At 38.9% G+C, this 23,606-nt stretch overlaps 1 protein-coding gene across 7 annotated transcripts in view; it reads left to right on the top strand.

The window, feature by feature from the left end:
• Positions 1 to 23,606, top strand: part of LOC138183632 (uncharacterized) — a 249,741-nt gene that overhangs the window by 206,160 nt on the left and 19,975 nt on the right. For 4 of the 7 annotated variants that reach the window (XR_011174104.1, XR_011174102.1, XR_011174105.1 and 1 more), the window contains 5 exons: positions 8,343 to 8,393; positions 8,585 to 13,280; positions 14,609 to 14,712; positions 14,861 to 17,315; positions 17,722 to 18,788. Coding sequence is in view for 2 of the 7 variants with exons in the window: in XM_069120860.1 (XP_068976961.1) it covers positions 8,343 to 8,393; positions 14,609 to 14,712; positions 14,861 to 14,942 (237 nt within the window). In the remaining 5 variants the exon portion in view is untranslated. Of the gene's footprint in view, positions 1 to 8,342; positions 8,394 to 8,584; positions 13,281 to 14,608; positions 14,713 to 14,860; positions 17,316 to 17,721; positions 18,789 to 23,606 lie in introns of those variants that run through there. The other 3 variants (XM_069120860.1, XM_069120861.1, XR_011174106.1) reach the window with 2 other exon arrangements.

Genomic DNA, 23,606 nt, shown 5'->3' with positions numbered 1-23,606 from the left:
GCTCCGAATTAAATGACGATCCACCGATACAATTGGTAATATCACGATCATAGCTATTCTTGACTCTGATTCACGCTCCTAAATGAAAGAATCGTGAAACGGCTGGAATCCTTTCGTAAATAATTAAAGAGGTCATCTTTGTGTCGCAACCACGCTCACACTTTAAAAAGAATAAGACGAGATAGATATATTTCTTAACGTACTTTAATATGTGATTAATTAATAGAAACAGTTGAATTCGAATTTCTAATTGCTTGAATATAATAACCGAGCCTATTCAAGTTGACGTATTTAGATAATTACGACAATACGAACATTGGAAAAACAGAATGGTTTGAGAGTTCGAAGAGTGACGATACATCTAAACTGAGTTCTCTTCTTCCGTAGGAACAATTTTGTAACATTTTAATTTATAATTTTATAATATTTACGAGAGACTATTTCCTAATTACCTTTTTCTAGCTTGCGCACTTTGATAACGTCAAAAAAATCTGAAATAACACACAGATAGAAATTGCACAAACGAAGGGTCGGTGAATTTTTAGATTCTGGCAATTTTACTTTATGTAAAAAAAACAATGATAATTCGTAAGAAACATACTTCAACGGTTACTCAGCCGCGAAAATATTTTGCTGAATCTACATTTTAATTCCGATGTACGTCTTCGGTCGGCTGAGTAAACGGAGGAGAGAGAATAAACGTAGACGGGGACTTTATTCGATTTGCCTTCATATTTTTGTAAGCTGCGGCTCCGCTCCGTTTTCATCTCGCCTTTCTCGTGAATTTTATAATTAATTATCTTAATGCATTCGATTCGGCGTTCCTTCCATTTTCTCCGGCCGCCGTTCTCCGCAAATCCCGGCGAAAGATGCCGTAAAGTTTCCTCGCTTTTTTCCACCAGCGGAACGTGATTTCCGTTTCTACACTCTCGTTTATCGATTATTTCCGAAGAATGCTTAACGAGAAATAGCTTTATTTCTGTATTAATCTTGGATCGGCTATAAGCGAACAAAAGTATGCACTTTTGCAATAGCGTTCCATGCGGTATACTCTGATATTCCGAAGACAAAGCCGCATTAATAATAAAAATCGACTGTATAATTTTTAGTAATTTTTAGCAATTTTAATATTTACTGTACTCTTTTAAAATAAAATTTTAACGTGGAAGGGGTTGCCACTGTTTTTAATACACTAATTATGTAATATTTTTTAATTAAAATTGTGTGTAACTAAAATTAAACAGACACAAATGTTTCTGTACTGACCATCGTTAATAATAATGCGAGCGCAGTTTAGATGATGTAAATAAATATTTAAAAAGTAAATAGCTTGGTAGATGCTCACTAATATAAGCAGCACGTTGTTCCTAATTTATCATCTGGTGTTCATCATCTGTTCCTCATTTATCACCAATTTCGATTCGACTGTTCGCGTCCACGCGGTGACATCCTTGCCAATAATACACCGACTAAAAATAAAACGCTTTATGATCAGTCGGCCGTTCTCAATGATTGAAGCCCATTCGATGATGACGTAACCGGGTCTGACTGTTCGCGAGCCGATCACGAACAGCATGAATCGTTGGCGCGTGCCATAATTGACACTGAGACCGTGCAAGAATATCCGATACGATCATCTGGGGTCAATTGACTGCGATGACTAATCGTGGTGTAAGTCATTGACACGAAACAACTCTACTATTCACCTACGTTTTAAACAGCTTCGTTTAACACGATACTGATTAACCTCTGATTGATCGATCTTTTCAATCGTACTTCCTGGTCTCGTGAATCTTATTTTATTTCTTTTTTGTGATATCGAAAGAAATCTACAGTGACCATATTAAGGATCGAAGCAATTTCGAAGTGTAAAATATGTCGACTACATCCAAACAAACTATTCTTTCTGTTAAATTACAATACATCAATCTGGAAGAATCATCACGTTCTGTAAGAGAGCAGATGTCCTATTGCTTGCAAACAGGACTGTACGCGGAAAAGTATCGCTAACAGAAATATCTAATAATTTCTCCTAAATGAGATGCATCTGTCGCAAAGCAACGATAAAATATTGATTATGGTCTCGTTCGCAAACATGCAGACTACAAGAGAAAGGTGAAGCTGGCAGGCTAGTGGAGGGGTGGTGAATGGAGGGTGGGTGGATATGGGGTGCGGTGCCTTTGTAGGAAGTTTGAAAACTCGACGAGTGGATTAATATCGCGGAGTTCTCGTTACTCGTTGTTGATTTTGTCTGTTTCCACCCAACCACCCCAGCGAGACCCCTGAAACCCAGCCCACGGTTGCCACCCGGTTCTCTCTTGCATCCTGAACCACCCCGTCTACCCGTTTCAGGCTGCCATCCTCGCGAGGAGCTCAAATGTCTCTAATGAACCAGCTTGTGTGCTTATACCCGAGTCTCCTCCAACCGCTTTATACTGCCGTTCGTTCATAGGATGCACGGTAAGTAAATAATGCGGTGTAAATAAAAACACCGACTGAAGTTCCAGGCCACAGGCGACCGCCCTTTTGCTCCGCTCGCGCTTCGATTCCGGGCTACATCGGGATCTCCATGTGGATTTTTTTACCCCAAGCGTAAATCTCGATGGAAATTTTAGAAATATGCACAATCGATAAAATGACACATTAGAAATTCTCCTTTAAAGAGAATGGAGTATCAGGTTTTAGTCCGTATAAGGATACGTAGGAAGTGGATAAATATTATTGTACGTAGATTGGCTAACGAACGTATTTCAACACTATAGAAAACTTTTGCCTTCGTATTGTGTGTGTTATATGAAACATTTTAGAATTCCACTAGCACCGTAATGAGAAACGGCTATGTGGTGGTTTTATATTGATGCAATTTTAAACCAATTCGGAAATCTGTATAGAAATTATAAGTCATTTACTGAAGACGTATGTTTAGTAAAAAATTATAGTATAATTAGTGTATAAGTTGAATAGTAATCTTAGACGTCTATTAAGTTTTGAAGACAGTCTTACTGAATGTTGTTGTTAGTGTAATTGGTAATTATTTAAATACTTAATTATATATAATATATATAATAATATTTATTAATAATAAAATTAATAATTATATATAATAATTATTATTTAAATACTTTTGTGGTCTCTGTGAAAGATATGTTCGTATTGAATATCTTGTAGTTTCTATAAAATTGACAAACGTTTTTTGAGAGAAATATAGTAGGTATAAAATTTTCGCAAAAGTTTCTTTCGTTTTATAAGGAAATAATAAATACACATTTTTTGTTTTACATTATTTTGTTGAATTATGTATGATCCATTTTGTTCTATTGGAATACAAAACATTGGAAAAACGTCTATTGGAATATAAAAACGTTTGGGGCAACCTAATATATCTCTTGTATAAAAATGATATTCGTGTACTATCGAAGAATAAACATACAAAAGTTGTAATATGTGATTTTAATTCATTTTTATATGGAAAGCTATTTCGTTCTCCATTGTATAATATACTTAGATTAACGTAACTTATAATATAACGTACTTTGCTCAAATTAATATTTTCATTAATCTGTTTCTTTACTTTCTCTTTAATATTTACAAATTGTTCTCGGTTTGAAGTTGGCAAATCTTACGACCACGTATATTAACGTTCCATCGGAGGCATCGCGTTAGCTTTACCACATTCGACAGTTCCCGTTCCACGTTTTTGCACATCCAGCACGCTCGACGAAGTGTCTACCGACAGTATTACTATTAAAAGTTGCAGCCGACGTGAATTTTTCACAAAGGAAAAAGTATTCGGCGCCGCCGCTCGTATCTTCTATATTAAAACCTAATATGCGAGCAGGTAGACACGTAATATCTATTACAGAGTAATATCACCCTCGAAAACCTTCCGCGAGTACTTTGTCACATTTATTGTTCATATTCGAGGGGTTCCCGCTGCATTAAAGAGACTAACGCTCGCGATGGATGAAAAATCGGTAGACGACTGAACAGTTTTTCCTGGAAACGCTCGTTTCTTTGATGTTACTGGAATTTTTTTAACAATCGACTGCGTAAATAGAGTAGTTTCCTTATAATCATCGTACTTTCGGTCAATAGAATTTTTTGTTTGGAATTTTTCACGGATTAATGCGTAGAGTATTCGAAAATGTTAATTAGAAAGGTTTTAAAGAGTCAAATTGGTATTCGATCCATAGAATGGTTAAAGTATAGTAGAATTTCAATTCATTAAACTAAGATCCAATCATATTGAGTTTAGATTGAAGACGTTTTTAATCTAAACTTCGCTTCAATTAGGATATCAATAGAAAAAATGGAAACAATAAAATCATAGTAAAATGGAAACAACAGTTAATAATACAAGGAATATATAGCAGCTCAATTTGCGTGGTCTGATTAGACCTCAATCAGGAATTCGTTTTCCAACTTTAAGTAGGCAACTCCAAGAAGCTTTATACGATTACATATGTTTTGTATTTCGTGGATACTCACAGCGAACGGGAATAAGAGTTATGAACGGCGACTGTGGAGTGAAAGAGTGTCGTAAAGCAAGAACAGGAAGTGCAGCGAGCAGAACCCCGCAGCGAGCGATAAAAATTTATATCAGGGTGTTCGCCTCGGTCGGATAGTGAATTCAAACAGGCGTGTAATTGGCAGTATCGTAAAAAAGACCGAGAAGATCGAAAGAAAAAGCGAGAGGGGGATAGTGAATGGCGAGTCGAAGAAGATGAAGAAAAATACAGGCGCAGGCCGAAGAAACGGAAAGAAAGGAAGCTCGAGGGGCCCGTCTGTCCTCATAATTTTTTATCCTAAAACCGCTCCATCGCTTCGAAGAGCAATATTGTTAATATGCAAAGGAGTTTCGGAAAAATGGGGTGGCAAGGAATAAGGAGATAACAGGGACGCCCTCCGCCCCGAAATTAACGTGCGCCTCTCTCTTCCGAAGATTATCTTGTTCCAGGAATATTACGCGCTTGCTTACGGAATATCGATATCAAAATGTCCTTTATAAATTTGCGTTAATTCTTAAGCTCAACTTTAAACGCGTGTAAATTCTTTCGGATAAATTCTATGATTTATTTAATTAGTTAAAATTATTCTCACGCAGTTCCCATAATTAGGTACGTTAGGTAAGTTTTGAAATATTCTGCACAAAATAATGATTGAAAGACAAACACATTAAAACGATATGATTCCCATTAAATTAAACCGGTTAATACTTCAGGAGGCCATCATAAAGGAAAACACCATACAGAACGCTTCATACGCCTACAAAACAAAATAATAGTATAATTGTTCAAAATTTGAGGCAACGCAAACGCTTTTCTTATTCAAATGTAATTAGTTACAAAATATAATCGAAGATTGTCTATTCAACTAATGATCTAGAATAAAAAAAAAAGAGAGAAAAATACTGCCAATCGAATCTTGTGACGACGACGCAAAGAACGAATCTTACCCTAAGCTAGTTTAATCAGTGACAGATGAAACAACGTTCTCGCAACAGAGGCCATGAAATAGTAGTTGAACGAATTGTTTTGATAAGTCGCAGAGACAATACGTCGTTAAGGTGGCGAGGATTTCTCCTTGAAGGAGGAGAAAGTAGACGTAGTCTGGTGGATGGAGAAAGATGACTGACACCCTCGAAAAGGGGGTGGCACGAGGAAGGTGACGGCGGGGCAAGGCGAGGAGGACTCTCCAAGTTTAGATTAAACTCACCGCGGATAAATATTCGTAATGGAGCGCCAGGGTGCTATAAATTAGCATGCTGCCCCCTGTTGTCCTTTCTCGATTCGACAATCTGTACACCGGGGCCCGTTACCTCCAACCATAAACTTCGACTTTTCCGCGAGTGCTCGCGCGCTCGTGCAACGTTGTCTGTCGATAATAAAAGAACTTTCGTCGAACTTTGTCCTCCGCATAAAACTTCACATCGAAATGATAACAGCTATTTGGTAAAGTATTTTTATGAGAACAAAACAAGAATGACAGTGTTTCATTTTTTTTTCTCCTTAGTAACTTTACGTTTTATACATTATCGCTTGGTTGCGTGCTGTTTTCCGTTATCCAAATATGTTAAAAGAGAATTAAAAGAGAGACGAATTCGACCAGGTAAGATCACGAAGTTTAAAAGTGTACAGTGTTCGTCAAAATAAGAAAAAGTCTTGATTATCTTGCACGCTAGAGGCATAGGTATAACATTACGAATTTAGTTGTCTATTTAAGAAGCAATAGAATAAGAGAATAAGCTTATATCAAGCTTAAAAAGTATTTCATACCTCTGTTTTAAAAAAGGATATACTTATTTTGCATATTTGTTACAGTAAAGATTCTAGGAATTTAATAACGTAAATATAGTAAACGCTCATCGCTTGAAGTTCATATTGCTACTAACCTTTTTAAATATTTATTTCCACAAATTTTTCCATGACAACTATCGCCCATATTTCGGATATTGATTAATATACTACAGAATAGCGTAATATGACAATTTCATATTTGTAAATACTACTAGAAATATTTAGCACATATTTAATCATGACAAGATAATAGAAGTTCAAGTCTCGGAACGTGCGTCATAGATCGTGTAGAAGACGCTTTCGGTTGCGAAGGGATGGAAGAGGGGGTAAACCGCTATTAATCCACAGCAAAATTGAGTATTATTAGGGGATACATCCAGGATTTGCGGTGGGCCGGGTTAAAATCTCTTTCCGCCGTATCTCAGGAATATCTGGTAATCGTTACTTTACGTGCTGGCGAGAAAACTCTTTCGCCCTCCGCGTACCTCTCTATCTATAAGATTAGACCAGACGCGGATTTACTTTGTTTTATTGGCTGACCCATCCCTACGATCTGCCTTGAAAGGGACTTAATTGGTGTTGCGGGATCACTTTGATACCGCAACGTTTCCAGACGCGGCTACCCGTCGAATTCCTGCTTCAGATTTCCAATCTGGGACGACTGTTGTCTGACCATGCGTGTATACGCAGCTAAGGGTAATATCTACCCTTAATTGGTATGCTTGCGATTTTTGCTGCCCGTGATTCTCGTGGAATCGATTTTCTCAAATATTCCAACGTACTCTTCTCTTGCTGTATAATTTACGCTATACTTGTAATTGGTTTTTCTCTAAACGAGAATTTCTTTCTTTTAATCCTAAATCTCTTTCTTTTATCCTAAGTCTACTTTCTTTTAATCGTAAGTATACAAAAATTGTTCCTACCTATGCCTACTTTTCATTACTGCTCTGGACTCTCGAAAAATCTGAGAAAATTCGGAAAATATATTGTAGTTTCAACCGTATTGTACATTAATTAAGAGATTTTGAGGTAAAAATAAAAATACACTAGTGAAGTTCAGGATGTAAGAGACTCGGGTTGTCCACTAAAATAAAACACAAGTGTAATAGAATCTGAAGAATTTTGTGGTGAATCGAAGGAATAGGGTTGATTACGATATATTTTAAAACCATATCAGCCGAAATATTTGGCAAACGAGATACAGACGAATGGAAAACATCAAGTTCAATGAAAAGCGCAGCAGGATCGGATGGAAAGCAGCCACAAAGATATTTTGAATCCCAACGGTGTCTCTTTCGATCTCAATACATCTTAGCGTGTCTGCAGCGTAATAGAGAGAGAGAAAAAAGGTTCCTCGATGCTCACAGGGCTGCTTTCTGGATTGAAGTGGATTAATTGGTTGAACACTCACGGGGGTTGGAGCGAGACCACCCCCTCACCCCCATTCAATTACTTGTGATCTTTGCCGCCAACCCTTCGGTACTCCGAGACCTCCGGATATATCTCGCCGCTGTGAAAATTGGTCCCCCTGCCTCTGCCACCCTTTGCGCCAAGGGAAACTGTGCTATCGCAGGTATCCCTTCGAATAAGAAAACCTCACTGGGGAATCTTTCGACGCATTCTCCACGTGACTGCCATATCGATTGCACGCTCCAATATCAAGATTCCCGGCAGAATCTTTGAATGAAAACTTTCCTACAGTCTGAGATACGATCTCGTTGCAATCCTCATGGAATATGTATGGAATTTACGGTAATATACGCTTCGGTGTTGCTGGAATTATCCTGCAAACTAGTTATATGATTCGAATTTTTGTTTTTCTTTTAGTACGAGGTCAACGATGATTGAAAACGATAAAATATTCGTGTCTTTCTGCTTATTCTTAAGAACTATTAACTGGATTGTTAGGTTTAAGTGAACTTTTCTTCTTCCATTCATTTATTACCGCGATAAGGTGCGGCATTAAAAACAGTAATAGTTATAGCTGTATGTTGCTCGTTATATCATGAAATCCAAATTAAACATTAGTGTATGTGTTTGTTTCAGGACATCGATAACAGAAAATCTTCATTCATCGGTCCTCGTCCACTGAACCAGGTAAGCACTGTATAATTTATTCATGTCATATTCTATTGACCGTAAGCATGAAAAAGTCCTATAGTCGATTGAAAATCTCTACCTTTCTCGTTTAATAGATGCAACTTTTGAACGTAGAATTAATTGAAAGCGATATCATCATACATAATATTTATTTTGATACCAATCTCCTATTCACTCTTACATTTCAGATGAATCGAACCTACGTTACAACTTATTAAGTCGATATTCCACGAAAACGACACTTTTGAAAATTTCCTTGTCTCGTTGCCAAATCTTCAAATTCCCCGAAACGAATTAGGTGTATGTTTTTTAATCCACGCTCCTAAGCACGCATGCTTCATCGTGACAATCGTAGCGAGGATAGGACAGGATAGCACAGCGACAATTAACTACGTTCGTCCAGTAGCTGGTGTATATACATATATATTGGGTTTCGTGATATTTCTTAATTAAATATAGCCTCAAGTTAAAAATGAAATTAAATAGAAGCCAGTATTTTTCGCCGCCGCCTACCGGCGCCGCGTCCACCGCATGGCCAACCCTTTCAACCAGTTTCTCGGTCGTCGACAATGGCGAGAGTAAGGTTGCACGGCCGTCGTACGCCCATTTCGACTCTCTCTGCAACCCCTTCTCGCTTTCCACGGGCCACCCACCATACATATTTCACGTCGAAATAATTAAACGCCGCTGGACCGCGAGTCGACTCGCCTCGGCTCGACTTCGAAGCCTGGCCTCGCTGATTATTAATTAGATCGTGCGTGCCTTACCGAGGCAAGCCTCTCGATTTCCCGATAAGCTGCTGACCATCGGTGTGGGCTCCTAGCCATGAAAACTCCTGCGGTAAAACGAGTATTAATGGAAACTGATAGACCCAACCGATTATCTTTGCGTGCAAAGAGACGTTCTAGTTATATGCGTGTTGGATTATCTTTGTTTGAATTTCATTTTACCCTCCTTATACAGAACAGTGGTGTTTTTAAATGATTTGAAATGTAATGTAAAATGATTTTAACATTAAAAATGCTGGATGGGGAATATTTGAATCGCATCGGTTTGTCTTAAGATCAACGTTGATTTACTATTTTTGCTATTGAAACAGAAGTCTCCATTTTCTTTATTACACAGCGTGTGTTCTTTTTCTGTTAAATCCTCTGCAATTTATAGATACTTTAATCAGGTAGATCATTTGTAACACTCTGGGAGTCTTCTCCTAAAACAAAAATTACTTTGAAACTTTCGACAAGATATAAATGACATAATGACAATTATAGGAAAAAAATATAGAAATAGATAGAATTTTTAAAATACTTAAGCGTTGAAAATTAGAGCTACATACAAGTAAGTAATTTATGTCATACCGATTAATATAAGAAGGTTTCCCTAAAGATTCTTAGGATTCTTAAAATTATCTTAACAATGTTAAAACATTTGTTCATCGTCTTAATGATCTACTGTTCAATTTGTCGAGAAGTTTGACGTTCGCGTGGCACTAATTCTTGGAGATACTGTCATCTCAAAGGCGATTATCAATTGCCTTGTCAATTACACCCCGTCCAAGAATGACGTGCACATGTTACTGAACCCTCCTGTAACTAGACCCCTTCCTCTTCCTCTGTGTTGCTGCGACCGAATCTCGAGGCTCTGGCATGATCGCAACGAGTTATTTAATTACCACGATCTATCACCGGCTGTCAGCTTCCAGTCTATAATGCATGATCGATCGAGCCTCGACTTTCCTACGGCAACCCTTTGCGTCCACACCTCCGGTCCCGTGTGTGTTACGCGTGTTCATCTAACCGAAACGCCAAGGAAATCTCTTCTGTTCCATCAGATTTTCTGTCGTTGATACCTTTATACCTTTGTTTGAGAAAGCAGCTACGAAGTATTTTCTTTTCTTTTTCATATCTCATAGTAATTGTTATATTACAAATATTTCTTACGTAATATAATATATTAAGAGCATTCATTATTTTACTTCTTTTCCTGAAGAATTCCTCACTTTTCCTATATCTATAGCATAATCGCATAAAGTATTTAATGTTACGTTTAATATTAATGAGGTTCGGATTGACAACTTTGTATCTTTCGTTGTTCATCGAATACTATCGACGTTATTACGCCGTTTTGATGATTGTCGCTCTTCCTATTTTATGAAACATAGTATGTACAACGTACAATTTGATGATCTTATTAAACGAATCCTATGATATCTCCGGTTTATTAAAAATTGATCAATCAAACGTACCATCAAATCTCTAAAACTCTTTCACACGGTCGAGAGGATTTCGATGTTCGGAAAATGCAAAGCAATCGTGGCATTCAAAGTGCAAAGCATTCTGCGTTCGACACAGATTAAATCCAACCGCATTGAAACGAAATTCCTTTGTTGCTCGCTGAACCTGATGCAAGCGTCTTCAAAGGGGCGCACGTATTTAGACATTATAATTTTTTCACAGTGGAAGGGAATCAGGAATCGATTAAGGTATAAGTTTTATGAGAGGAAAGAGAGATCGGTTGGAAGAGTGGAACGAGCTCGCTCGGCGCTTTTCCATCGTCATTTTTATCGGCGCGGATAAGACAGCCGGGCTAATTCGCATTCCCCTTGATGTCTGCCGGAGTTAACAGTTTTAAGGGATGAAACGAGTATAGATCGAAGACTGGAAGCATCGCGAAGGCGAAGGAAGGCGATGCTTAAGAAGGGAGAAGGCACGCAGGTTAGGGGCGACGACGAGAAAAGGAGACGAAGCAAGAAATTGATACAGCATACGAAAATGAATTGCCCCTTTGCCGAAGAATGTTCCACGGCAATCTGCCTTGTGCCTCGCTTTCTTATACCTTTTATGCTCATTTTCAATTTTCCCCATACTGCCGATCCACCGGGCTCTCCTATAAAACGTTGCGGTAACGTGTCACTCGCGTCTCCCACTTGCACTTTTATTCTTTCCAACGATGACAGGATGAATACAAACTGACTCATTATTTCCGCCGCCTTGTTTCACGTTGCGATCGAAAATGGATTATGTATATGATTCTAGGTATTCAATTAACGAATTCATTATCCGTGGAGGAAGATCTATCGTTTTATGGAGAGATAGCATTTTTTATTTTATTGGAAATTCCATGAAAATGTTGGTTTGTAGACTGATCAATCCAAGTAAAATTATTTACGACTGCAAATTATCGATCTACAGATTTATGATTTTTTTCATTCTTTCCTCTTCCGTTGTTAATGAAATACACCGTTAAATATTCTTTATAGAGAAACGAGTAGATCTAATCACGCAATTTTCTTAATATTCCTGGTATAATTTAATTCACAAATCTAAAGGTACTACGTATTCCATGGTATCTAGAAATTTTGGAAAACCATCTATAAAAAAGGCACGCAAAATTTTGTACCGATTTACCTTCTTACACCTTCTTTATTTAATCTACCCACCTGTGTAATCTATATCCGTAGAATCTTTTTCTAGTTTCTATCCCTGTGTCTACCCTTTAAACTACTAACGTATATTCAAAGACGACCGCGTACATTAATCACCGTGATCGACGCACATACATATATACAACGCGTAACAAGTACAATTAAAACATGACAGGCAGACAATGATAAGAATCCGAATCGAATTTAAAACGACGTCCTGGCAGGATGGCAGGGTCGAAGAAGATAAATTTCAGCCCGTGGATGCGAAATCAAGGCTCGAGTATCTAAAGTGCTTCCAAGACGAGTCGTTGCTGGTGCGAGATAGGGCCATGTTCGTTCCGTTGCTTATTTGTCGCTGGAGAAACGAAACGACTGGGGGAAATGGTGAGTCGGTTCTGGGGGTGGAGTTGAAGTTGGGGATTCTTCGATACGGTACAAATAACACTTGCAGACACCGATTCCACTTTCTCTCGCTTTCTCTCTTTCTCTGTTGCACGTAGAAGGAGCATCTCCAGATTCTTCCATTCGCCTCGGGACTCCTCCATTCGTGGTTCGATGGCTTCGTAGATGCTATCGCTAAGAAGGAATTCGGAATCCTAAGAATACCGCGATCGCGATACTGCCTTTTACTTGCGATACTTTTCTCTTGACTACGAATAGCTTTAAATTTTAATTCAACCTGTTTCGATTAAATGAACGAAAGGCTCGTTAGAAATTATAATTGCGAGTTTCATCGTGTTGCATGATGTAAAAAAGAAGGAGAGACATTTGCAAATATATTGTATGAAATTATTCGCCCACTCCCTTCACAGTTAGAAGGATCGGACGAAGCAATCTCGTTCGTTCTGCACGAAGCATTTTTGGAGCGTTCTTAAAGCATTCTTAAAGCATTCTTAGAGCACTGGAATGTTTGATTTCTAAATCGAGCAATCCCCAAACGACAGGTTCCCCTTTTACACTTTCGTTTTACTTTACTGCACGCAGGTTTAGAGTGACAAAAAGAAAAGAGGATTTTAAACATTCACGAATATAAATACTTTTTAATATATTATTCGAAAATTGTGTATTGTTGAATAATAGAGTAGGTCACGTGTGCTATACCTGGAAGATCGACACAATAATTCAATTACTATCAAAGCGTGACGAATTGAAGCATTTCGTTAACCGTTATAATCAGCTTTAGCGAACCAGAAGAGATTAAGCGGTTGCGAAAATTTCGGTAGAGCGAGGCTGAATTATTTAGCAGCGCGGAAGAACGTATCGGTGGTAAGCAGCAAGCACTTCCTATTTCCGTTCCGTAAGCCTCCTTGCCTTTTTGTCCCGCTCGACAACAATGGACCGACTCGATTTCCAGCGCGGAAACGCGTTTCCTACAGTTGCTTGAGCCGATTCCGCCGTCAGCAAGGAGGCAAGCGAAGAAAAAGCATCGATCTTGGGGAAAAAAAGCGACGCGGGTTCCGGTACGTTCTAATTGATATTTTAATGGATTGGCCATGGATAGGGAGAGAGGAAAAAAAGAAGTCCTTGAAAATCACTTCTCTGCCCACAAACGGGAGACAAAGGAATTAATGGAAGTCGCGGAAATCTACCCTCGGCCGTTGTTCCGTTTTCACGGCTATCAATAGCACTGTCGAGAGAATTCGGGCCCGGTCAAACGCCGCCTGTTATAATTTATTCAAATTAGCACCGGGATTATTCATGAAAAAGTTACGACGGAGGTGAACTGACGTTCGCCGAGGACGTCGCCCGATAATATCGCTCTATCTTTCCCTGCGAGATTAATACGGCTTTATTAATGCATATTTGACCGAAGTGCCGGTATTGCATTTATACGAGTAAGAAGTTTGCCGGCTATGCGACGTCTAAGCTTCGTCTCTCCCTTTTCGGCTGAACCGTCAAATTTCTGCGGATGTTTAACTTATTTATTACACGATTGAAATGTAATCTCCCAAAATTTCTATACCCCTGGTCCGTGTCTTAACTTTTTATGTAGTAACTTTCTTCCAATTGTCCGAATAACATCGTAACATCTACATTTGTACAGTTCAAAGGATTAATAAACATATTTAGTAGGAAACATAGTTAGCGTATCGCATCATATCTGGAAAAATGTTGAAATTTCATTTGGGATAATTTGAAATGAAATTTCTAATTACGAATGGTATAATTCGAAATTTGGAAGATCGTAAAACCTATATTTGAACAACGTTACTAATTAACTGTAAACGGGAAAGAGCGTGAAAGGGTGTTAATTTTGTCTTCATAACGGTGCTAAGTGCAAAATATCTATGAAACAGTTCAATTTATAACCAAGAACTTCCCAAGATATACTTAGTCTCTTTATACGGTGACTTCAAATTTACATTGAAACTGTAGATAAAAGCATAAAACATTTTCGAACAGTTAAAATCTGGGGCAAAAATCTCATTTTTACATACTTCTATATCTTACTCAACTTCACCTTTAACCAATTCCCAAATATATTTTGAAAGGAAATATGTTGCGTATTCTAATACATCACTGTATACGTATATCAGACGTTTTTATTTATCAACGAGTAACACGGCATATCCTTAGACATTTTTCAGCAACGAATAACACGACGGGAAATTTTTCTCAATAATTAATGTTACATTCGGCGCGAGCATAAAGATTCATAATAAAAGCGAAAAGGAATTACGTGTAGTAGATTTGATAATCCGATGCGCGAGTACCGTGCACGGTAGATTTTTCTACTTACCGTGGAACGATGCTCAGAATCACGTCCGTAACGAACAAACGTTTCTAGAATACCTGGTACCTACGGCGCTGGAAAAAATATGGGAAACCCCATCCTTGGAAAAGAAGTGGGGGCGGCCGTGAAGGATGGGGTGGTTACCGTGCGATACGTGGGTAAGTACGTCGATGCACGCTCACGCGCGCACACTTTCACACGCGTACATATACATAGGGAGACGTACGTGGTCTCTTTCTGTGTGTTCGTATGCGAGCCAAGCAAGCAAGCGCAAGGGTTGAATTTTAATTATTTTCTCTTTGGTAGGTATAATATTTCAATGCTCGCCGGAGCCTGTCCGGCAAGGCTCGTCTCTCGCTGCCATCTCTGTCAAGTAATGTTATTATAATTATACGCGTGTGTGCTTGGTCGGTCATTTCTTGTGCCCGTCCATCCCCACTTCCACACGCCACCCCTTTGTCTGTCTTTCTCTTCTTTCACCTTTTCCGCCACCAGCGCCGAGCTGCCTGCCTCTTCTGTCGCCTCTCTTCTCCTTTTTACCTCGCCTTTCTCGTCCCTCTGCTCTCTGTTCGACGTTCTCTATGCCCGGGTATTGTGCAATTAAAATGTCGTAATTGTCCTTTGGAATTTATCTTGAAATTCGTCGCTCGCCAGCCTTTCATCTCCCCCGTACTCGCTGTTTCGCGATACTCGTTTGGATAGAGATATCGAACCGTCGAATCGTCGATATGAAACGTTACAGGCGTTTAAAGCGATAACGCAATATTACACCTCTTATCTGCTCGATATACGATAAAATTCCTTCCTACGTATCTCCATCGAATAGAATTTATTCCTTTTCTGAAACTATTCCGTTACCTTCTTCACAAACTTTACAAGAATAAAGTTTTATTCATTCGAAAGTATCCAGTATGAAGTATTTTGCTAACACTTGTATATTTAAAAACCATAGTACATATTTATGGTCAAAGAGGATAGGTAATACCGGGGATCGAAGAAGCTTCTTGGTTGAAACGGATGTTCGTCGTATCCGCATTCTTGGACGGCAGCAGGTCCACCAGCGGAGGCAGCCGCGGTCGATACTTACCCCGCGACGAAAGGCCGCCGAGGAGATAAAACCGGATGGTGTGTATGTATGCGATCACCTGAATTTCAGAATTGCAAATTCTTTAATTCACGGGGACGCAATGGCGGCGACGGCAGCCGCCGCGGTTTGCGACAGTGGTGCCCGCCAGCAAAATACCTTCGCCTGACCTATACAAACATCGCGGGAGACGAGGGATGTGTATTCAAAAATTTACATAGGTACATTTTGATTAAAGTGTCCTAGAAAGCAAATCTAATACAGCAGCCGGCCCGTACCTACATGCCGTACCCCCTCGTCCTTCTCTCTTTCCCTTTTTACTCCCGTTTCCCTCTTCCCCGTGTTCTTCTCTTTCGCGCCGTCTCTTCTCTCACGCCCCTTCTATCTATAGAGGGAAAGAGCGGAGCGCGCGGAATTGCGGAGAGGATTATTACGTATCCTTCGGAAACTTTCCGCTGGACGGAGAATTGGATCCGGACGAAGTATGAAAGGACTGAATGTTTCACGGACGCGTCTATTATATCATGATAATCTCGGGATTTATTACTCGGTGCTGGGCTTATTTTGACGGCGGCGTGATGCATTAAGCGACTCGCAAGTGGAAAATGATACGCGCGAATGTTAAATCTCTGAGGACCGTAATTAAAAGAATGCCCCGAGTGATCAACGAACGCTGATCGTTTCCTCGTCCAAATTTTTACTTACCTCCGAACTTTATGTCGAACTTCGTCGTTTATTTTTGTACAGATTGTTCTTGCAAAATGCGGTGTCTTTAAGTATGACTATCAGTAGGTTGAATGTATTTGTACATTTATGAGAATTTTGATGATTTAGGAACATATAGAACGCGTGTGGAGTACCCAAATACTTCTACTGTGTTTACAAGTTGATTTTATAAAAATGTGTTCATAAAAAGTATACATTCGCATTTAATTACAGCCTTAATGAAATCTCAAGATGTTCCGTATAACGCTGTGGACAGAAAAGTTCTCCTTCATAAGTGTTAGAATACTTTCGCGAGCATACTTGACGCAGTAAAATTAGATACGACGGAATCTATTCCAACGGGAACTTAACGTCACGGGTATAAAAGGCTAGGTCCTTTGCATCCTCGTGCGCCGATTGGATTTGCCAATTAATTGCCGACGAGGGATAAAGCCGGCGGACCGTGGATGAAAGAATAACGACGCGGAAACGAAACGAAATTTAAATATTCTCGCGGTATTGCCGACATTCCTCTGAGCCTCCCCGGCTCACAGGAAGGGAGGAGCGCGAGCTCGGTGTAATTGCAAAATTGCATTAGCTTTGTGTTCTTCTGCCGTTCGCCCAGACGTAAGAGATACGCATGTAGAGAGCGTTGCATCAGATGATTCATATGGATTTTCATGTTTCCCTTCCACCACCCCATCCAGCGATAAGTATCGTTCTTTCAGACCGACGGACCGACGGCCGAAGCGAGATAAATCTTTCGTAGATTTTTGTGAACGCCAAGGGAATCATTATTGCGAGTGCTGATCACCTAGCCTTTTAATTATGGAAATGTACGAAACGTTTCCTGGATGTTAGGAGATACGAAACGTCCGCCGAATGTGTGTCTGATAAAGTACATGCACTTTGATAAAATACAGACACGTATCGGAGCTTCGTTATTATTCGCACGAAGCATCGTTGGAAAAGGTAATCTTGAAAAGATATTTTCTCGGTGTATCCAAAATGCATATTTAACCTAATAAAGAAAAATATCATAGTTATATAACTGTTACTAGAACTATATGTTTAAACGTGTGTACTATATAATGTACTAATATAAAAAAAATGCTATATAATGTGTATAATCGATTAATAATTGATCCTCTAAGTCTATTTAGTTAGGTCTATTAAGTAATTAATTGTTCCCTAGTGTATTTTCCGAATAGTTCAATTATTAGGCAATTTTTCTTTATTCGATAAATACAGAAAGAAGATTTGCAAGATCCATTGCAATTACTAATTCACGCAATAGTAGCCTTATACTGAAAAGTTAGAATTATAACCAACACAACCTATCCGATTGGCTGTTTCGTCTTATGCGTTCTTCTTCCAGGAAGCTCCTCGATATATAAATAAAAAACAAACGGAAGATAGTCCGTTTCGAGTAATCGTTGTTCCTTCGAAGATCTTCCGGTGAACTCTTAAAAAATCTGTTATTCGTGGAAATTAGCGAACGGCTGAAAAAGAACACGATAAATCTAGGGAAAAGATCCCGCTGTCAGAGGAACGCGCGTAAGGACGAATCACGGTGGTTCGCAGCGAGTCGTACATTATGATTTAATGCTAACACTGTGGTAATGTCGTCAGAGGATTTCTACGTATAAATAATTCGCGTGTCCGGACACCCAACCCCGAGGATCTCGAGTCAGGATGGACAAGGGTGGAGAAAGCAGAGGCGGAGAAAGAGGTCGCCAGAGGGTGGAGCAGGGGTGGCAGGTTTTTAATGCGGCATCTCTGGGGGCGACGAGGATTACCAAGGCTAAAAAGGAAGTTTTTAATAATTTTTCATTTTCTCTATATTTATTATCGCGCGCTTCCTAACCGGAGGGGGGCCGCTGGAGACAATGGAGGGTTGGTACACTGGTCCGTCGTCCAGGGCTCTATAGGAAACAGCAAGGGGCGAATTCACGATTGTCAGTCGTCGTTGTAAAATTTTCATTCGTTTTGTCCTGGCTCTTTTATGCCCAGGTCTTGGTTGTTTTCGATCTTGCTTATGTAAAGTCGCCATTTAATACACAACTTGATTTAAAGAAACTCCTCAATAATTTCTAATCAAATATGAAAACGAGCAGGTCGAATACGAAAAACCATTTCTTTTTATTCATAATATTGTTGTTTATGCATCGATACTTTTATTTTGCCTGATTATTAATATTTGTGGGGATGGGAATTTGATGTGAATAATTATCGGAAAAGTCGAGAGTTTAATATTAAAGAGGAAGGAGAACGTAAATTCATCCAAGGATTTAAGTGGGCGAGATTGAATGTATTCTGAATTCATGTACGTAGTTTGTTTGAATATAATTTATTATGTAATAGTCATTCGTAATTATTGAACGCAGTTAATTATCAATGGCTGTTGTATAGAACAATTGCATCATTGAGTAGTTTTATTTTGTATTGGCCTGTAATAAACTACTATTATATTTAACAATTGCTTGTAGTATATTTAGTTATAATTTTATATTTTCATGTTTATTTTCTAAGGATGATAATCTGTTATCTTTCTGGAGATAGCGTAATCGATATTTCTACAAGTTATTTCTTTACCAAGAAAATACCTACAGTATCGGCGTTATTGTGAAAGCATCGACAGCAAAGAAAATTGCGTTTCCCAATCAGTGGATCCCTGAAGAAGCGAAAAAGCACGGGTTGGGTATTTCGTTAAGGTAAGCGACGGGACACGAGGAAATTTCAGCGAAGTATGCACCGAGGAAGAAACGACAGAGGGTTCGAGGCAAGGGAGAAATTTGTCTGTGCTAATTTGTTGCAGAGATCGCGGAATTGAAGGAGGCGCGATGTCTCTTCCGTTGGCCCAAAGCATTCCACCGCACGCCTTTCTTCCGGCCACCCCTGACTTTCTTCTCCACCCTCGTGAGCCCCAGCATCCTATCGCATTTTCTACGAGTTCCATTTCGAATTAGGTACAGCTCTTTGTCGATAAGGAAGAACGACAGTGGCGAAGGGGAGAGGAGTAGGAGAGTGGAAATTAGCAGGAACATCTGTTAATTAATTGATAGTGTCTAATTTGTGGCACTTTATTACGATATGAAAATATCTAACAGCGATAAATTACTAATTTATATGTTTTTTTTTTTTATATCTTCTGTACGTCGTGCGAACAAAAATTTGTCAACAATCTACTCAATTTTTAAACTATATTTTAATGTATTTCAAATGCTGGAGGTAAGTTTGTATATTGACGTCTTGCTGGTTGAATCAGTCAGTTTGTCAAATCGGTAATTAAGGAGGGAAAAATTGCTTGAATCTGAGCTTCCCTCTTAATCCAATAAAATACACTCTCGACGTATTAATCAGAAACGCGGGGCAACGTGTTTCATAAGACTCGAAGTATCGTAAGAAGCCGGACGAAAACATCAATGTCAATAATAATTCATTGATTACTTAATTCATAGTTACCATGACGACCGCCTCTCGCTTTTCCCTCGCCTTCAAGCTGTTCTGTTTTTCTCGCTTCGGCGAAGGAGAGTTACGTGTTCCTTAAGCTCGCCTCACACGAAATCGACAGATTTCGTGCGATCTATGTGACCGATTTACTTTTTCGAATAAACAGAAATTCTACGTTATTTTAATTTCATATTACCTATATATGTATGTGTATTTTAAGAACGATGAGTTTCATATTACAGGTATATAAGATTCTTTAAAAGTGTATAACTTCCACTGGCTGTTTGTAAGCTTTGCATCAGATTAACTAGAACGTGAATCTCAAATCTTCTCGTTAGATACATATGAAAACAAGCACGAATATACGAGCAACATGAAACTGAAAGGATATTTTAATTACGCATCCTACTTTGAACTTCATATTCATTTACCATTTCTTTTATTATCGCTATCAAATAATATATGTTCGATGTTCTTCTAGATCCATTTTATATTAAATATTCTTCTATATCCACTAAAAGTTAACTACGTAGTGCCATCGAATAAGAATTCGCGCATAAAATTAGTACAAACATCCATGTTTTCAACTTCAAGTAAGAACCTGTGCAAACAAAGAGTAAATCTCATTCTTCTTCCACCATCATTCGCTTACTAAAATTTAATTACATAGTGTCATCGAAAGAGAATTTCTTTCCTATACAAAATTACTACAAACTTTTGATATTTCATCGATTTAAATTTCTACCAAAATGCAAAAGAAACGAAGAAGTCGCGACAAAGTGAATGGGACAATCAGCCAGGCAGTGTACGTAGCTGACTGCGCCGAAAGTCTGGCGCGTTGTGAGCGTCGCATTAGCCTTGCTTACGGGTACGCAAGCAGGCAAGGAGAAACACGAAATGAATATTCAGAAGTTATTAGTCTGTAGTGAAATGTGACGGGGCTCACCCTTCTCGAAAACCGCCCTGGCCTCCGCCACATCGCCCACTCTTCCGTCTCATCCTCTGACTCTCGGCTGCTCCTCCTCCCCGTCCTGGGTGCCTTCGTCTCACCTCCTCGCGCCCTCAGCGGTATAGATTTTGCGATACATCCTGGCAGAAACACTCGCGAGCGAGCGAGACACACTGCTTGCTCCGCTCGCTGCTACCAGTCGAAGAAGGGGTTGAAGCCTCGATGAAATAGGGGGGTTGGGTGGGAGAGAGGGCTGAAATCGTGAGAGATGAGAAGCTGGCAGGGAAGGGGACAAGGAACACCGGAGAGCAGGCCCGACGGGAACACGACGGAGCTAGCGAAAGAGCTTTATGCATAAGCTAAGAAACGCCATTGACGGGCACTGAGCACTGTATACATACTTTGACTGGAACAGTGCGCTCGATAAACAACGGTGTAGATAGCGCCTACGTGATGCTACCGTGTCACGTAGCCGAGATATTCTTCGCCCGGCAATGCGTACATCGTTTCTATGTGCCGACATCTCTAATTGCCCTAATTATATTAATACTCGCCGCGTTTAATGAAATTAACGGCAATGCACCGGTGAGAAGAAGCGCTGATTAAGAGTTGATGCTACTTGCAGTTTTTACGTAGTTTTCGATGGTTCGAAGCTTCTGCGCGCCTGAGGATCGTGCAGATTTACATAACCAGCTATGAGTTAAGAGACACTTAATACCCTGATATTAGTAGGTATAGCAATTAAAGAATGAAGCTGATGCTTGTTAACTGCGTGTGTTGTAAGTGGACTACGGATTTTTCTGCGTTTTTTGTATACAACACATCGAAGCTTAAGACTCGTTATAACATTCTTCTTCTATTGTTAGTAGGTAAAACAATTGTCTACCTATATAGAAATTTGCATAGATATCTGCAGTCCAATTATGAGGAAAATTAAATTGTATTGTATTTTATTAAGGGTTACATTTAATAATAGCAAAGGTCTCATGATTTGCGTACGGATGAAAATCTATGTATTGATATCTTGGGAATTGTCTTCTTATTATAATAATTGTTAGCCAAGGTAGAGAACAAGGAAATACGAAGAGAAAGAAAAGATGACAAAAAGGAAAGGTGAAAATTTAGAATATTACTGTAAAAATATTAAACTTATCTACTGTGTGAAACATTGATTTATGACCATTCTCGGACCAGGAGTCGAAAATACTTCACAAACAGATGGATATCTGGGGAAACGATACGAACGGCTATAGAAACAGTAGCATCTTGGAAATGTGTTGTAGCGAACGATATTCAAATGGCATCAATTTCTACCGAATTGCTCCCTCTATATCTGGCCGCAACCTGGATGCAAGACCTTCCTTCGACTCCCTTCGCGAAGAGGGAGGAAACCGTATTGGCAGATAGCTACATCGTTTTACAACCCCTTATCTGGATAAGTTACGGATATCTATTCACCGTTTCTCTCTCCTCCGAAACTGTCTTCGATGGTGTCATCGATTTCCATGGAAATTCCTCTCAGATTCTACGATACGGAGGGGAAACATCTAGAACGAATGATAAAAAACATATTCGATGTCCATTGCCTGATTTTATCCCTGTGCTTTTCTATTTGATGAAGATATATCGTGTCATTAAAATGTTGTATTTTTATAAAATAATCAAATAACAGAGATGTATTAGACTAAGGACTGTAGAAGAACTATAATTGAAAAAACGTTATGGAATAACTTAATAAACGTTCTGGAATAATTTACATATAACAGATCAGCTATTAATATTAAAATCATATTATCGTTAAAGATGACGCGAGAAAGATTTAATATGTTTGGGCAGAACGGTCGAACGTCTAGTGAAATATCGTGACACCCAGTACATCGCGGCAATTCCCTTCATCTGCTTATATTACACATACAATATCTGGGTATCGAAGTCGGTTGATCCTGGTAAGTTCTCTCCCTTGGCAGCGGGCTATACATCATACTTTCTTCTTTATTAAACTCATATTTTTCAAAAAGTCTCACCTCCGCTATCTGGTGTCGGCCTCCTCTCGCTCGCAACTCGGAAATCAGCTCCGGGGAGAACGAAAAATTCATTTGACTCTCGAGGATAAGATGAATATGAAAATTGCCTGGCTAAAAATGATTTACATTCGAACGTCACGTTGATGATATAACTGGAGGTGACTGTCTTGTCATGAATAATTTATTCCACCGGAAAATGATAGAAAAATATATCTATGCTCCGTGATAAAAATCACTTTCCGTTTTGACCGCCCAAAACAGTAAGCATTATTAACAGAAAATATAATCTTTTATCGAGAATAACGGGTGTAATTCTATGTAAAAATTCGGGACACGTTCAACAATAACTGTACAATGATTTAATTGTTATACATATATATATAAGACATAAGAGTGGTATAAGAAATCAAGATTCTCCTCTATGGAAATTTTGTCTTTTTAATAACTAAAATGTCGATTTAATTCTATTACAACGAAAAATAAAATACATAAATGTATCACACCGTTTCCCCGTGCGAATCATAGCTCAACAATTTTCGGTCAAAACATTATTTCACTATGAATGCTGTTGAGACCAGAGAGAGTTCTGAAAGGTAAAATATTTATTGAACAAATATATTACGCATCGTGATTCGAATATAATACTAATAAATTCACATAGTAAAACTTTTCTTAATACGTAACTTACATGTAACTCAAATTACAAAGGGTCTGTGTCGAAAATTTCTAGCGATCACAGTATGACTAAATCACAATGATTGTTGCGCTATCCTTTTTCAAAAACCATATTCGATACGCTCGAGCAATGTATTCTTATTCTCCTACGCAAAGTCTGGT

Source organism: Bombus flavifrons, chromosome 9 (genome assembly GCF_040668555.2).
Source record: "Bombus flavifrons isolate JBK064 chromosome 9, iyBomFlav1_principal, whole genome shotgun sequence".
In the NCBI taxonomy this organism is placed as follows: Eukaryota; Metazoa; Arthropoda; class Insecta; order Hymenoptera; family Apidae; genus Bombus; species Bombus flavifrons.
The sequence above is the reverse complement of the archived record's forward strand: the minus strand, read 5'-3'. Positions and strand labels throughout refer to the sequence as shown.